This window comes from Elephas maximus, chromosome 16 (assembly GCF_024166365.1).
Source record: "Elephas maximus indicus isolate mEleMax1 chromosome 16, mEleMax1 primary haplotype, whole genome shotgun sequence".
NCBI lineage: Eukaryota > Metazoa > Chordata > Mammalia > Proboscidea > Elephantidae > Elephas > Elephas maximus.
The window spans coordinates 42,564,573-42,581,479 of NC_064834.1; the positions used below are offsets into that span (position 1 = coordinate 42,564,573).

A 16,907-nucleotide genomic window follows, 5' to 3' on the forward strand; every position below is an offset into this window, starting at 1 on the left:
AGGGTAGAGGGGGTTAGAAGCTGGTGAAATGGACACGAAAAGAGAGTGTGGAGGGAGAGAGCGGGCTGTCTCATTAGGGGGAGAGTAATTGGGAGTGTGTAGCAAGGTGTATATAAGTTTATGTGAGAGACTGACTTGATTTGTAAACTTTCGCTTAAAGCACAATAAAAATTATATATAAAAAAAAGAATACATCATCAGGATTGGAGGAGGACTCATTAACAACCTGCAATATGCAGATGGCACAACCTTGCTTGCTGAAAGTGAAGAGGACTTGAAGCACTTACTGGTGAAGATCGAAGCCTGCAGCCTTCAGTATGGATTGCACCTCAACATAAAACAGAAATCCTCACAAATGGACAATTAAGCAACATCATAATAAATGAAGAAAAGATTGAAGTTATCAAGGATTTCATTTTGCTAGGATCCATAGTCAACACTCATGGAAGCAGCAGTCAAGAAATCAAACAACACATTGCATTGGGTAAATCTGCGCAAAAGACCTCTTTAAAGCTTGCTAAAAAGCGGAGATGTCACTTTGAGGACTAAAGTGCAGTCAACCCAAGCCATGGTATTTTCAGTTGCCTCACACGTGTGAAGGCTGGACATTAAATAAGGAAGACTGAAGAATTGATGCCTTTGAATTATGGTGTTGGCAAAGAATATTGAATATACCATGGACTGCCAGAAGAACAAACAAATCTGTCTTGGAAGAAGTACAGTCAGAATGCTCCTTAGAAACAAGAATGGCGAGACTTCATCTCACATACTTTGGATATATTATCAAGAGGGACCAGTCCCTAGAGAAGGACATCATGCTTGATAAAGTAGGGGATCAGCAATAAAGAGGAAGACCCTCGATGAGATGGATTGACACACTGTCTGCAATAGTGGGTTCAAACATAGCAGTGATTGTGAGGATGGCACAGGACCAGGTAGTGTTTTGTTCTGTTGTACTCAGGGTCGCTGGGAATCAGAACCAACTTAATGGCACGGAACCAACTCACTGACACCTAACAACAACAACAGTGGCATCGTTTAAAGTTTTAATTAAGAAAAAAAAGTGAGACATGAGAGGGACACTCAGTATTTGTTGAAAGAGAATAGACGAGACAGTCTTGACATAGATGAACAAAAGGAGGTGCTTGAAATGTTCAGCAAGTATTGGAAAAATGAAACATGAGCTCAGCAGAGAAATGTAATATAGATCTAGGCACAGGTTATGTGCTTATATGTTAGTTTTAAAGCCGCAAACATGAATGAGATCCTCAAGGAACAAAGTGTGTAGAAAAGGTCAAGGAGTGGGGAGCACATAACAGTGGAGAATACTCATATTTAGAGGTGGTTAAGAAAAGAAAAATACTTGGGGACGAAGAAAAAGCAGAATAAGAAATCTGGAAAGCAAAGTTTCAAGGAGGTGGTGTTGAGCAACACTCTCAAACTGCTGCAAAGCCGATACCAAAAAAAAAAAAAAAACCAAACCCACTGCCATCAAGTCGATTCCAGCTCATAGCGACCCTATAGGACAGAGTAGAGCTGCCCCATAGAGTTTCCAAGGAGCACCTGGCGGATTCGAAGCAATGTAGAAGAAAAATGATTTTTAAAAGTATTTTTTTATTTTAAATTCTTTTAAGTCCTAAAAAAAAATTTTTTTAAAACTTACTGTAGAAGTTATAGATGATTTTGAGAGTTCAGTAGAGTAAAAGAAAGAGTGTATGACAGAAACAATGTTGATGATGCTTTTAGAGTTTTTCCAATTGAAAGAAAAGATTGAGAAATAGCTTGAGGTGGCAATGGGTTTAGTAAAGGGTTTGGAGTTTTTTATAGGTGTTAGGAAGCCATATGTGTTTGTTGACAGACAGGAGTACTGCTGTTGAGCAGAATGAAAGGGTGAAGGAGATGAAGACAGAAAAGGTGCTGTGGAAGCCAGAGAATGTTAATTGAAAGCATAAAAGCTTAGCAGTGAAAAGGAGAAGTTACACTCTAATATAGCAAGAAAGGAAAACCAGAAAAATGTCGGGATAAGTATTTACGTTTTTTCCTAGGAAATAGAATGACTTCATATTAGTCTAAATTTCTCAGAGAGGAATGGAGGTCATTTTCTTTATAGGAAGGAGCCAGAAGTGTGATAGAGACATTGAGAGAGGATGTATCAGTTAGCTATTGGTGCGTAACAAACCACAGGTAGTCCCTGGCTTACGGCAGTGTTCCATTCCAGTGACTGCCTCATAATTTGGCTCTCACGTAACTGTGTTTTTGTTGTTGTTGTTGTTACTCGCTTTTTTAATATAAATCCAATCTTCATTTGTCTTTGGGGGTTGGAAACATCACATATAAACATCTGAGAATGATAACATCAGCAAATTATGGTCTGCAAAATTAAAAGTAGTACATACTACTAACAAAAAAAAAAAAACATTTACTGAAGATAAGATGTATAAAAAAAGAAACAGGTGATCCTGAGTGCGGTTCATCATAACTCAAATATGTTATAAGTTGGAGACTACCTGTACTCCTAAACAAAATGCTTAAAACAGTAAGGATTGGTAATAGGGAACCCAGCGTTGAGAAGGGAAAGTGTTGACATGTTGTGGGGTTGTTAACCAATGTCATAAAACAACATGTGTACTAACTGTTTAATGAGAAGCTAGTTTGTTATGTACACCTTCATCTAAAGTCCAATTTAAAAAAAAACACAAGCATTTATTATTAATTATAAGTCTGTGGGTCACCCAGGTGGTGCTTCTGTCTTGGCTAGGCTCATTTAACGAGACTGCAGTTAGCCGCTGGCTGGGTAGGCTGCTCAGCTGATCTTGGCTGAGCTCTGTCACATGTTGGGGGTAGGCTGTTTGTGGACTGGGCTAAGGTGGCTTCAGCAGGGCAGCTAGGCGCTAGTCTGTAAGGTATCTTATCTGGCTTATTGGCCTCTCATAGTAGCAGGGTTTTGAGAGAGAGCGAGAGGGCGAGCACACATAATGTGATGTGATGCCTCTTAATTAGGTTCAGAGCTAAGCACTAAGTATACTACTGTCACTTCTGCCATATTCTATTGGCCTAAGCTAATTTCAAGGCCAGTTCTTGAAGCTTGACCTCTTAATGGGAAGGATTTTAAAACCACATTGCAAAGGGCGTACCTGTAGGAGAGGCAGGGACTGGGACCGTCAATCAAGGGTTTGGATGTAGGGAGAGGTAGGGGTTGGGTAATCAATCTCCCACCATGGGGAAGGCTAGAAGGAGGTGTGTTCTGTGTGCAGAGGAGCTTGGTCAGATAGATACGCCAAAATTCTGTATGTCCTGTATTTTGTAATACATAAGAGATACAGATTTCTCAAATGATTTACATATTGAATCTTGATGTCTCCATTGTTAGTGTATCCTTTTTTTTTTTTTTCCTTTGAAAGGTTGGATAATACATTAGAAGAAATTATATTTAAGCTGGTTCCTGGACTACGAGAACGTAAGTTGCTTTTTAGCTTCTTATACATTCTTGTATTTTATGAAATCAACATTTCTCTTAATGATTTCATGATTGCTTCGCTAATTTTTCTTTTTTTCTTTTAAATTAGAAGAACTTGAGCGTGAATCTGAATTTTGGAAGAAAAATAAGCCTCAAGAAAATGGACAAGGTGAATTTTTCTTATGTCTGTATCTGACGGCAAAAATAATAATCTAGACACATCTCTCAAATTGGTCAGCTTTCTGTAGCTTTGATGAACTAACATTTCTCATCAGTCTCAGATTTCTCCTGCACGAAATTCACGTACCCCCTTATTTACATTATAATCTGTTTCTTCTTGAGATTTTTGTATGTATGTGTACACATCTGGAAGGAGCCCTGGTGGCACAACCGTTAAGCGCTCAGATGCTAATCAAAAGGTTGGCAGTTTGTACCCATCTAGCAGTTCTGTGGAAGAAAGACCTGACGATCTGCTTCCATAAAGATGACAGCCTAGAAAACTCTATGAGGCAATTCTGTGTCACATGGATCACTATGAGTTGAAATCAACTTGGCAGCACCTAACAACAACAACATGTAGACCTGGATTCACTCCAGTTGAGGGTAGTTGGAAATAGAGGAAATTGGACTTTGGGAAGGGAAAAAGGAACTAAAACAAAAAACCAATTAGGTGATTACAGCAATGTTTCCTAGAGAGCTCAAGGAAGCTGAGGTAAAAAAACACCCATAGCTTGCAACTAAATACAGGGGTTTTTGCTTTGTTCAATTTATTTTATTTTGTATGTTTATTTTAATAGGAGAGGAAACTGAGAAGTGATTGACATCCAAATCGGGGTTTTACCATACTTTGATGCTATGGAATGACATGTTCATAGGTGATAGACAATACGAATTTATGTGTTCTGGAGATTTGAAAAATATCTCTGAGTGCTTTGGAGAATGTTCTCCATCACCTGTGTTAAGTATCCAGATTCCTCTTCTGAATCCCAGGAGATTCAAGAATTTTTAATAATTTCAGCAAACTGGCAAACGTTACTGAGCATAGAAAAGACTTAGTATGTTTATTATCCACACAAAGGATAAAAATATGCAATATATCTAAAGTTATTAGGAAGTAGTATCCTTTCCCATTGTTATTTTAATATGATATTTCACTCAAAGTGGTGTTAAATACCATTGAAATTTTTAAGACTGTATGTGTGTTTTTATAGACTCACTTGTGGGCTTCATCTCCCAGCCCTGGTTTTCCCGTAAGATCATAGGATAGCCAGTTATACATCGTTAAGGTTAATGAGAAATGCTATCTTTCCTTTTTTCATCGGTAAAACAGGGATCATGGTTTTATTAATTCAGGGCTGCGTTACTATAGCAGGGGAGGTTTGAGAATCGTTTTGAATGACTGCAGTAAGGTACTGTCTTTGGTCGACAACAACAAGATGGGCCAAGAAGCTAAGCCTGACCGAAAGATGACTTAACTAAAGGATTGTTTCACCCAAGTGCATGTTGCTGTTTAAACAGTAGTGCTCTAGTACTATTACAAATAGTATAAGACTAACCAAATGTTCAGTTTTTAACTACCTGTTCAAGAGGACAGGCCCAGGGGATCATCATCAGAAGCCCTCTGTAGCTTTAGTCTATGAGCCCATGTGTTTTGTAGATTGTCTTGTATAAAGGCTACAGCCTACTTTGTGAATTTTATCCAACCTCTTTTGGCAGTGCAGTATTTTATAATATTTAGTCTTTAGTTTGGAGAATTTGGATCTTTTCCTGGAGCTTCTGTCTATGTAGGTCCCATATGAATACGTAGAAGAAAGAGAACCTGCCTCCCCGTTATGGTACAAGTGTAATGCTTTTACTATAGTCATTAAAGAGCAGCTGACCATTTTTTTCTTGGCCTTTCTATTCTATAATACATGGCTAGCTAATTCCTACAGGTTTCAGCTTAGGGATACTTCATCTTAGAAATCTTCCCCTGAATCTCTACTTCACCCCAGCGTAAAGGTCTGTCGCCTCTCTTATATGTGCCCACGTAGTCCATTTTACCTTGGCCACCAAAGGCCTTATCACACTGCTGAGTTTGTTTTGTTTGCTTGCCTGTATCTCCCCCTGAACCTTGACCACTGTGAGGGGGATAATAGCACTCTAGTTACAACATTATACCCTTAGGACCTAGCACAATGCATGCCTAACATGTAGTTAAAGGCACTCAATGTAAATGAATATAGTTGCTTTATATGTAGGCTTCAGGTATTTAGGAGGTTAAATGCATTTGTATAAAATAGAAAGTTGGTCATTCAGATTTCTTTAATGGAGTTTCTTAACATGTTACATAGATATTAATAAAGCTAATTCATTGTACTCATTTTACTGGCTGATTTTATGAATGTCTAATAATTTGACATTTTGAAAACTTAAAATATTTTGAAGTTTGAAAGATCAGTGCTAGGTTTGAATTTGAAGGTATATAGAATTTGAATATATTTTTATATCCTGTCTACTTTCTAAAGAGGTCTATAGCAGTTTCATTTTTGTGACCAAATATAGCTAGCCTTGACTCTTTCGTTTGGATGCCTCGGTGAGCCTAGAAATTATAGGCTATGTTAATAAGTCACTGATGTTTTTTTTAAAAAAATAGTTCCAATGTTTATTGAGTTGGTTGAAACACTTAAAAAGTATTAAAAGTTAATACTTTCAGAATAACTAAATTCTTCAAAAGCTGTTAAGAAATGACTTTTAAAATTGAGTTTTGTCTTTACAATTGATGTTTTGTACCTTAACTTTCAAATCAACTTTGAGTTATATCTAACTTGGTTTTGCTTAAATTATACAGATGATACATCAAAAGTTGACAAGCCTAAAGTAGATGAAGAAGGTGATGAAAATCAAGATGATAAAGACTATCACAGAAGTGACCCACAAATTGCTATATGTCTAGATTGTTTACGTAATAATGGACAATCAGGGGACAATGTAGTAAAGGTGAGTGAACAAGTACAGTTGTGCTTTTTATGGTCATTTTATGTTGTTAGATGCCATTGAGTCGGTTCCAACTCATAGCAATCCTGTGTACAAAAGAACAAAACACTACGTGGTCCTGCGCCATCCTCACAATCATTATGCTTGAGCCCACTGTTGCAGCCACTGTGTCAGTCCATCTCATTGAGGGTCTTCCTCTTTTTCGCTGACCCTCTACATGGTCATTTTATAAAAAAAACCCTAAATAATTTGTTGTTGAAATTTCCTAATGGTGGTGACTGTTCAAAAATGTTTTTTCCAAAGTTTTTATTAATGTAATTAAATAGAATGAGTTATGGTGCTATTCTCTGACACCTCAAAGCTATAAACATTAAACTTACAAAAGTCTCATACCTACAAATAGCCAAAATTTTGCTTACTGCACACCTGCTTTTCTACTGCCACAACTGAACCATCCTGGGCCAGTGCCACCACCTAGTGGCTAATGCTGAGAATCACACCACTATTTCTCCTCTTTCCACCTCCTTTTATAACCGTGTCAGGAGTGGTATACATTGTTTCTCCCTTTGTAAATATGGCAACAAGCTCAGACTTAGATAATTTCACATCAAGTTATGTTTCTAACCCTTTTATCCACTCTACTCTTCTAATTTTCTCCTTTATTCCATTATTTCCTTTTTTTTTTTGGGGCAACTCAAAAAATCTGTACATGCCACAGCCAGTATATTCTAAGAATAATGTAATCAGTTGGTTTTGAAGTGAAATTGGATGTCAGAAGTGCCTGTGAAGTTTTAAAATCCTTGAATTCTTTCAGATATATCCTATAGAATCTCCATTTCTAATTCTGTTTCCCCCTCTGTATCTGCTAATTGAACCTTTTCTTAAAGGATCTTCATACTAGAGAGTTTAAAACACCATACTCACTTTTGATTTTGTTTAGTCTTTAAGTGGCAGTGTTTAAATAATGTTCTCTGCTTTTTTGTTGTAAGCAGATTTTTCTAATTATAAATGTTCACTACTTTAGCTCTTAAACAGACTTTTGTCAGTTTGTTTTACCAGATGACAAGCATTGAGAATATTGTTTATCTCTTTGCAGTCCATGTTTTATTCAAATACTTGTATTCAATATCTCTTACCTTCTTTTACTTCCTCTGTGTAACCTGTATACTAGTGGGTTGAATTTTTTACTAGTACGTTTAAAAACATTTTTCAGTTGGGAAATGAAAGATACATAATTTTTTAAGTTCAGATGAAGTTTTACAAAAGCAGACTGCCACATCTTTCTCCCACAGAGCGGCTCGTGGGCTCAAACTGCTGAAAATAGCTGTAGACGTTAGTAAACCGATAGGCATGGTTGTGTTCCAATAAACTTTATTCATAAAAAATAGGAAGTTAGCCAGATTTGGCCCCAAGGGCCATGGCCATAGTTTGCTGACCTCTGGCCTATAGGATCAAGTCTTAACTCCTTACTTTAGTATTCAAAGCCCTTCATGAACTAACCCCTACCTTGACGAGTTTATCTCCCATTAAACTTGTCAGTGATGCATGATTGTTGCTGTATATGTGATATGTGTATGTGTGTGTATCTGGCAAAGGATTTGTGTGCAGAATATGTAAAGAACTGTTAGAACTCAAACAAAAAGACAACCCAAAATAGACAAAGAACTTGAATAGAAATTGCTCCAAAAAAAGATATGCAAATGGCCAGTAAACACATGAAAAGATACTCAGTACCATTAGTCATGAGGAAATACAAATCAAAACCACAATGACTTACTGCTTCACATCCACTAGGATTGCTATAATGAAAAAACTGGAAAGTAACATATCTTGATGAGAATGTAGAAAAATTGGAACCTACATGCATTGCTGGTAGGAATATAAAATGGCCACTATGAAAAACAGTTCAGCAGTTCCTCAAAAAGTTAAATATAGAGTTACCATATGATCAGCAAATTCCACTTCTAGGTACATACTCAAGAGTAATTGAAAACATGTTTACACAAAAACTTGCACACTGATGTACATAGCAGCATTACTGATAATTGCCAAAAACTGAAAACAACCAAACTTCCCATCAACAAATGAATTAAAAAAAAAAAACCCTTGCCATCGAGTCAAGCCTAAGCGACCCTATAGAACAGAGCAAAACTGCCCCAAAGGGTTTCCAAGGAGCAGCTGATGGATTTGAACTGCTGATCTTTTGGTTAGCAGCTGTAGCTCTTAACCACTGTGCCATCAGGATTCCAACAAATGAATGGATAAATACGATATGTCCATACAATGGATTATTATTCAGACATAAAAAGGAATGAAGTACTGATACATGATACGACACAGATGAGCCTTGAAAGCATTACGTTAAATGAAAGAAATCAGACACAAGAGACCCTATATTGTGTGATTCCATTTATATGAAATGTCTAGAATGGGCAAATCCGTAGAGACAGTAGATTGGCAGTTGCCAGGGGTTGGAAGGAAAGAGGAATGGGAAGTTACTGCTAATGGGTAGGCAGTTTCTTTGGGGGGTGATGAAAATGTTCTGGAATTAGATAGTGGTGATGATTGCACAACCTTGTTAAAATATTCAAAACTACTGAATTGTACACTTTAAATGGTGAATTTCATGGTATGTGAACTATATCTCAAAAAAAAAAAAAAGAGTCAAGCTTGACAAATTCTTTTTGGCTGGTGGAGATACCTGCCATACCATTCTGAAGACAAGAGAAAAGCATTATAAGGACTTAGGTTTAAAAAACAATAACAACCAAAGTTTCAGAAATCCTTATCAGAAGGGCTGGAATTTGTTGAATTACACCCTAGAACAGGAGGCCCATCTGACTAGTGATATGGGTTACTATCTGATTTCAGTTCTAGCTTTTTAACTCTTTTAAAACAAAGGCATAGAGGATAACTAAGCCTCTGGAGTAATCACCTTGGAAGCAGAAAGGAGCCTTTTTGAATCCTTTTATGGTCTGAATTGGAAGGTGGAACAAGGCAGAAAGCAAGCAAATTAAGCCTTAGAAAGGAAAGGTCACATTTTTGATACCAAACAAATCTTCTACATATGGTATTTCTTCATGTATTTTAAGATACCGACCATGTTCCCTCAAAGGCAGAGCCTTTGTGCAGTGGCAGGAATGAAATACCTTTGTGCCTGAAATGCCGATTCTCGGAACAGCCGGGCGAGGCCTGGGCTATCACCTGCTGCCCTGGGTAGCAGCCTCCCTTTGCCCCCAGTGTGCAGAACAAATATTTCTGTTTGTGCATGTATGTCCTGAAACAAAAATGGTAGTGAAGAGGCACCGCTCTTAAGGGCCATCTCTAAGGTTCTTTCCACCATCCTCATCTTCTCTTGGGCATTCTTAATTGTAATTTCCCCCTTTAAAATGTGTCCGTTAAGCTTGCAGTGGTCTGTACAGGAATTCCTGGGTGTATCTTAGCTAGGAGACAGAACTGGGTTAATTTGGTATAATGATAAAGTTTTATAGAGAGAGAAGGCATAGTCATATTTTTGTTTTCTACGTACTCACAAATCAGTGACTGACTAATCCAGCCTGGAATTCTGTTACAGATTATGGTCAAGCTTTATTGAATTATAAATTCCTCTAGTTTTCAAACATCTCCTCTTAACTTTCCTGATGTTTCTGTAATTATTCATAACTTCTGGAAGATTGAGTAATGATGCCAAGGTAATTTCTGCAGGTTCTTTCAACAACCTGAGATTCCTTTATGGGTGAAAATGCTCTTAAAGGGTCTTCCAGTACCCTCTCATTATCCTCTACCTTAACTGGAACTTGTGAAATGTGCTGACGATTCTTTGTAAGCTATGCTTGAGGCAGTAAACAGACAGGAAACCTCAAGGAAGGTGAGATGATGTTAACAGATAACAGAGGGAAGATAGACTTTGTCTTAGTCATCTAGTGCTGCTATAACAGAAATACCACAATTGGATGGCTTTAACAAACAGAAATTTATCTGCTCACTGTAAAGTAGGCTAAAAGTCCAAATTCAGGGCATCAGCTCCAAGGGAAGGCTTTCTCTCTCTGTCAGCTCTGGAGGAAGGTCCTTGTCTTCAGTCTTCCCCTGGTCAAGGAGCTTCTCAGGTGCAGGGACCCCAGGTGCAAAGGTCCCATTTTGCTCCTGGTGCTGCTTGGAGGTATGAGGTCCCCAACTCTCTGCTTGCTTCCCTTTCCTTTTATCTCTTGAGAGATAAAAGGTGGTACAGGTTACACCCTAGGGAAACTCCCTTTACATTGGATCAGGGATGAGACCTAGGTAAGGGTGGTGTTACAATCCCACCCTAATCCTCTTTAACATAAAATTACAATCACAAAATGGAGGGCAACTACACAATACTGGGAATCATGGTCTAACCAGGTTGATACCCTGATTTGGCGGGAGAGGAGGGGGACATAATTCAATCCATGACAGACTTGTACTTATATCAATTTGTTTTTATACTCTCGGTCTAGGATGTCAGCCTTCCCATTTGAAATAGTACAGTATGTTTTGCTTTAGATGTAATTTTAACTTCCATTTTCTTTTAATAGAAACTTTACCATCTTAGGTGTGACCAAGTGTCATTTGTAGACTTGTTTCTGTTGGCTTTGCTAGGAAATGTATTACTGATAGTGACTAGATAGTTCTATTTTGACCTAGCGAACTTAAGAACGTTTCCAGATTGTTGGCCCAATTTTCTGTACATATAAAAAAGGGGTAATACTTTGTATCTTTAAAGGATTAAATAAATTGCTAGGTCTCTCTTTTTTGTTTGAGTATTCAGATCACATTTGTGGTTGTGGAATGTAATTTTATATCACAAATTGGTTCATGTTTATCATGTCTGCAACCTTGTTTTGATTCATTTTCAGTTTGGATGTGCATTCTGGATCAGTTCTTATATTTTTGTGATGTTCGAGCTTAGAAAATAAATTAGTACTGCCACCCATGTTTTAGAAACAAGAAGAAGCAAGGCGTATAGGATTTTACATTTTTACAGTAAATAACTGTTATAGTCCATCAAACCCTGACTAGACCTGATACTCCCCAACCAATGGTCCATATGATGCACCTTTTAGTTGCTGGGGCGTAGTGTGGCCCACCTGGCCTCTCTATTCAATGTAGGAGTCCTCCGAGTCCCATGTGAAATCACTGTTCTTCTTAACATTATTTGGAAGTTACGAGATCATGTTTTATAAAATAACCCTGATGCTTTCAGAAGTGCCATTATATGATAAAATATTTTATATGCTTTTCATGACCTTTTGTTATTTTTGGTTAAACTCACGATGTGTTCTTTATCAGAAAGTCTAGAGGAATGCACATTTGTTGTCTGTTTGCCAGAATTTTCCTAATACACGTGATGGTACATTCTTAAAGAATGTCATGCAGGTATCCAACAATTAAGAACATTTTTACCCACAAGTACTAAAGAGCTACAAATCGAAATATTTCCAGAGTGTTTTTTGAAATTAGTCAAACTGATGATGGAAATTTTATTTATGATTTTGTAAAAAGAAAGAGAATATTCTAATTATTGTCCTTTTTTACTTTAGGGTTTAATGAAGAAATTCATCCGATGTTCTACTCGTGTAACTGTGGGAACTATTAAAAAATTTCTAAGTTTAAAACTAAAACTTCCAAGTTCTTATGAGGTAAGTTAAATAACAACTGACCTTGAATATCTTGATAAATCTGATCTTAAGTAAAATCCTAATAACAGAAGGGAAAATTAATTGAGAATATATTTAAATTAATTTTTGTGGAAACTTATTTTCATATTAAAAATTTATTTTTTTGGAATGTAATGTTCCATTGGTGTAATACGTGTTTTCTAATTTAGCATATCCTGAGTAAAACCTGATACTGATGCGTTTGATGTTTCATAATTATAGGAGATATTTAAAGAACATTAAGTATTCCCAAAATAAATAATACTAGCAAAATGGATTGGGTGTTTTTATGCCAACATGCTTTAGGATATAGTCATTTTTATCTGAGATCCTTGAGTTCCATTATTACCAAGTCTTTATAGATTTTTTATTTACAGTATAAAACATTGCCTTTTATCAAAAGAGATTTCATAAATCCTCTAGTTCCATGATATGCAAAAGTGATATTATTTAGCACTAGCTGAAATTGATATTTGGCATCTGCATAAATGCAATTTACCGGTTTCTTTACGGCAGGGATAAATTTCCCTGCTGTTGATGACAGCACAGCTTGTAACATGTTCAATGTTTAGATAATGTTTATGATCATAAGGGCATGGCTATAACGTAGTGCAGAAATATGGCTACCATTTTTCAGCTGCCCAAATAGCAGTCGTACAACTTCTATTAATCTCTCGTTCCTCCTCTTTGGATTTTGATAGTAGCATCTAGAAAACAAAAGACCAGTTTAAACAAAAGACCAGTTTATGTAGTTTTCTATGTTGTCTAAGACATCAAAGACAGTGTTATTTTTCTGGCTTATCTGCAGTTAATATTAATCTCATGAGGAGAAATAAAATGTGATAGGGTTTGACCACAGATGTTGACAGGTAGTAAGTCTGTATTTTCAGGAAGCATCTGATTCTGAACTTATTTTAAAATTGCTCTCAGATGAACCAGTTAATATGTGCATTAATTTTTATTATGGTTTGGGCCTACAAATACAAAAAAATTGCCAGAGATATGGATTTTAAAACCTTTGTTTTATTATTGTGTTAAGAATATATATAACAAAACATTTGTCAGTACAACCATTTCTATATTGATTACATTCATCATATTGTGCAACCATTACCATTGTTCTTTTCCAGATTTTTCCACCACCATTAATAGAAACTCAGTGCCCCCTAAGCAGTGACTCCCCCCTCTCCCTCTCTCCCACCCCTGGTAGATACTAATAAGCTTTGGCCCCTATACATTTGCCTGTCATATAAATGGTACCGTATAGTATTTGTCTTTTTGTATAATTTTTTCAAGGTTCATATTGTAGCATATATCAGGACTGTATTTCTCTTTATGGCTGAGTAACATTCCGTTGTATGTATGTACCACATTTTGTTTATCCATTCATCTGTTGATGAACATTGAGGTTGTTTTCATCTTTTGGTTTTTGTGAATAGTGCTGCAATGAACTTTGGTATACAAGTGGAATTTTATATTGGGGAAAAAATATGAAAGTATCAAAGCCCTATGTACTTAGTAAAAGTGAAAGATGATAACAATCTGTAAATACAACTACAGTGAAAAATAGAAAATGAAATTGCTTTTTGGATTGGTTTACTTTATTCTTTTTTGGCAAAATACCATGTACAGTTTTATTTCCTTATTATTAAGTCTGACTCACTGAGTTACCGTTTTCTATCTTTCAGGAAGTTGGTAGAGCTAGGAGAACTATTACTCTTGTACAGTCTTACTGTTATGTATTATATTTCTTTGTAGAAAAAGACAAGAAGGGAAGAGATTCAGTCTACTGACAGCTCCTTGTCTATCCCAATGCACAGGGCTTTTCCTATAATCTTCAGAAATATATATTGCGCCCCCCCCCCTTATTTTATTTCCAACATGTAGGGGGATGGTTTAATAAAATACCTGACAACTGAAACTTCTGTAACAGCAGTGCTGTTTGGGGCAGGATAAACGCAGCAATATAGCTAATTAATAATGCCAGCCTAAGTAAGTTCCTTTACTACTTTGTTATTTTGTAGGCCAAGGTAAAAAAAAAAGTGAAATGAAATTATCTACTTTCTTCTTTTAAGAGTTAATAAAATGATGTCTGAAGAACATTTCAAGATCCGTATAAGTCACCATAAAGCATCAAAAAATCAATATAATTTACTTAGTACACCTAATATAATCAGAACTAAGTTCAAAAGTCTAGTCTCTATCTAGCCGGACATAGAATTATTTAAAAGCCATTCTTCTTCCCCCCTCTACACTTTAAATTCTATCAGTTGCTTTTAATAGCTAAAGTACTAAAATGGTACTTTATTTGTGGGAGTCTATGATAAACATCTTTAAATTATGCTTTGTTAAATTAGTGAATCACAACCACAGTTCTTGTGGCCTTCTATAAGGACTGTTGAAGTTGTTTAGTTCCTGCATCTTTGGAGCAAAAGCAAGCATCAGCACAAATCTTTTTTAAACTTTGATAAAGATGTGGAGAGAATCCTGTAAGTATTGCACAAGTTACCAATCAAGCAAACCAAAGAGGCCAGGTAACGCTAGGAGAGACAGGCCTGTAGCATAGTCCTAACTGTTATGTGAACTTAGCTGTAGGTAACTACAGGGAATTCTCATATACCTCTGTTGTTGTGGTGTAGTGGTTAAGAGCTACAGCCACTACCCAGAAGGTCAGCAGTTCGAATCCACCACGCACTCCTTGGAAACCCTATGGGGTTGTTCTGCTCTGACCTATAGCGTTGCTGTGAGTTGGAATCAACTGACAGCAAAGGGTTTTCTGTGGTTGTTAGATGCAGTCGAGTCAGTTCCGACTTATGTATAACAGAACGAAACACTGCTCAGTCCTGCGCCATCCTCACAGTCGTTGTTATGCATCAGCCCATTGTTGCAGCCACTGTGTCAGTCCATCTCATTGAGGGTCTTCCTGTTTGTCTCTGACCCTCTACTTCACCAAGTATGATGTCTTTCTGCAAGGACTGGTCCGTCCTGATAACACATCCAAAGTACATGAGATAAAGTCTCGCCATCCTTGCCTCTAAGGAGCATTCTGGCTGTGCTTCTTCCAAGACAGATTTGTTCATTCTTCTGGCAGTCCATGGTGTATTCAGTATTCTTTGGTATATTCAATATTCATTGTCCAGCTTTCACATGCATATGAGGCAATTGAAAACATCATGGCTTGGGTCAGACACACCTTAGTCCTCAAAGTGACATCTTTGATTTTTAACACTTTAAAGAGGTTTATCATGGTGCTGTTTATTGGTCCAGTTGTGAGAATTTGTGTTTTCTTTATGTTGAAGTGTAATCCATAATGAAGGCTGTAGTCTTTGATCTTCATCAGTAAGTGCTTCAAATTCTCTTTACTTTCAGCAAGCAAGGTTATGTCATCTGCTTATTGTAGGTTGTTAATGAGTCATCCTCCAATCCAGATACCACACTCTTCATTGTACAACTTCTCAGATTATTTGCTCAGCATACAGATTGAAAAAGTATGGTGAAAGGATACAACCCTGACACACACCTTTCCTGACTGTGTCCACATTTATTCATTTACCCTATTCAAATCCAAAGTAGTGAGAACAAAGCAACCCCTTCAAATATTGGGAAAATGAAAGGATTCTGAGAGACAAATTCATAAGCCAAAGGAGCTTCTGTGATTTTTCTACAGCTTTTTCTTATTTAGTAAGGGACAGTCAAAGGCAAATGTCTGAAATCTCTTAGGTTGCACAGAAGCAAGAACTAGGAAGGTTTACATGGAGTTTCAAAATTATGTGTGTGAACTTGGGATTCAGGTACGTGGGATGAGATAAAGAGTGCTTCCTGATGCTTAACCTGAATTGTTAAAGCTTCCTTGGATGAAAATGTCCAAGCAGTATTCTTTTTAAATGATGGATGGTGCTTCTATTTTGTTATAACTATTTGAATCTTTTTTGAAATTTGAAAAAAAAATATGTAAAAGACATATGAATTCAAAATTACTTATGTTAATGGATTTGTAACTATTCTTTTTCAAGTTGGATGTGCTGTGCAATGGTGAAATTATGGGAAAAGATCATACTATGGAATTCATCTACATGACAAGATGGCGACTAAGAGGCGAAAACGTAAATTGTTTTTATATTTACTTAATGTGTGTATATGTGTATATTTAGCTGTATACCATTGTGTTACTCAAATTTAACAATATGACTTAGAAGCTGAAAAACAAGCTAGCTTGGGAAAGAGAAGAAACTAGTTCCTCTTCTCACTGTTTCTCCCAGCTACTCTATGAAAATTAGTCCCAAATACAAGACCCAAGGCCTGTGTTAAATGTGGTTTTGTTATGTTTAAGGTGAGTTTAAAGCCTCAGCTTAAATACGTTCAAGACTACTAACCTCAAATCAGGGAAGATGGAACTTACATATTTTTTAAAAAACTCAATAAAATAAGGAAACTCTTAAGTAATGAAGTGGGGGACAGGGGACTGAGTTCTACTCTGACTACTACGTTTAATGGCTGATAAGAGTATTATTTTTTAGATGTGGTAGAGAGGACAGATAGGGTAGAATCTAGGTAATCTTTTTTTCAGGTACCTCGTTTACATAAAATTGGACCTAAGGGTAAGTGAGCCTCCCTCCAGTGGTTTCTGATGCCAGCAGAATTAGAGTATTATGCCTTAGGCCCTAGGCAATATGGGAGAAAATATTAAAAGGAAAAAACCCAAAGGAGAATAGAACTATATCTTTGATTAGGGTTAAATAGAGGGTCTAAGAATATCTTATCTGATTTGTAAATAACACGGATATTAGGGGAATTTGAGG

At 36.7% G+C, this 16,907-nt stretch overlaps 1 protein-coding gene across 7 annotated transcripts in view; it reads left to right on the forward strand.

Moving 5' to 3' along the window:
• PCGF5 (polycomb group ring finger 5) overlaps positions 1 to 16,907 on the forward strand; it is a 162,993-nt gene that overhangs the window by 125,830 nt on the left and 20,256 nt on the right. For all 7 annotated transcript variants that reach the window (XM_049855734.1, XM_049855733.1, XM_049855737.1 and 4 more), the window contains exons 4-8: positions 3,402 to 3,457; positions 3,567 to 3,626; positions 6,288 to 6,436; positions 11,992 to 12,090; positions 16,122 to 16,211. In XM_049855734.1, the coding sequence (XP_049711691.1) occupies positions 3,402 to 3,457; positions 3,567 to 3,626; positions 6,288 to 6,436; positions 11,992 to 12,090; positions 16,122 to 16,211 (454 nt within the window). The remainder of the gene's footprint in view (positions 1 to 3,401; positions 3,458 to 3,566; positions 3,627 to 6,287; positions 6,437 to 11,991; positions 12,091 to 16,121; positions 16,212 to 16,907) is intronic.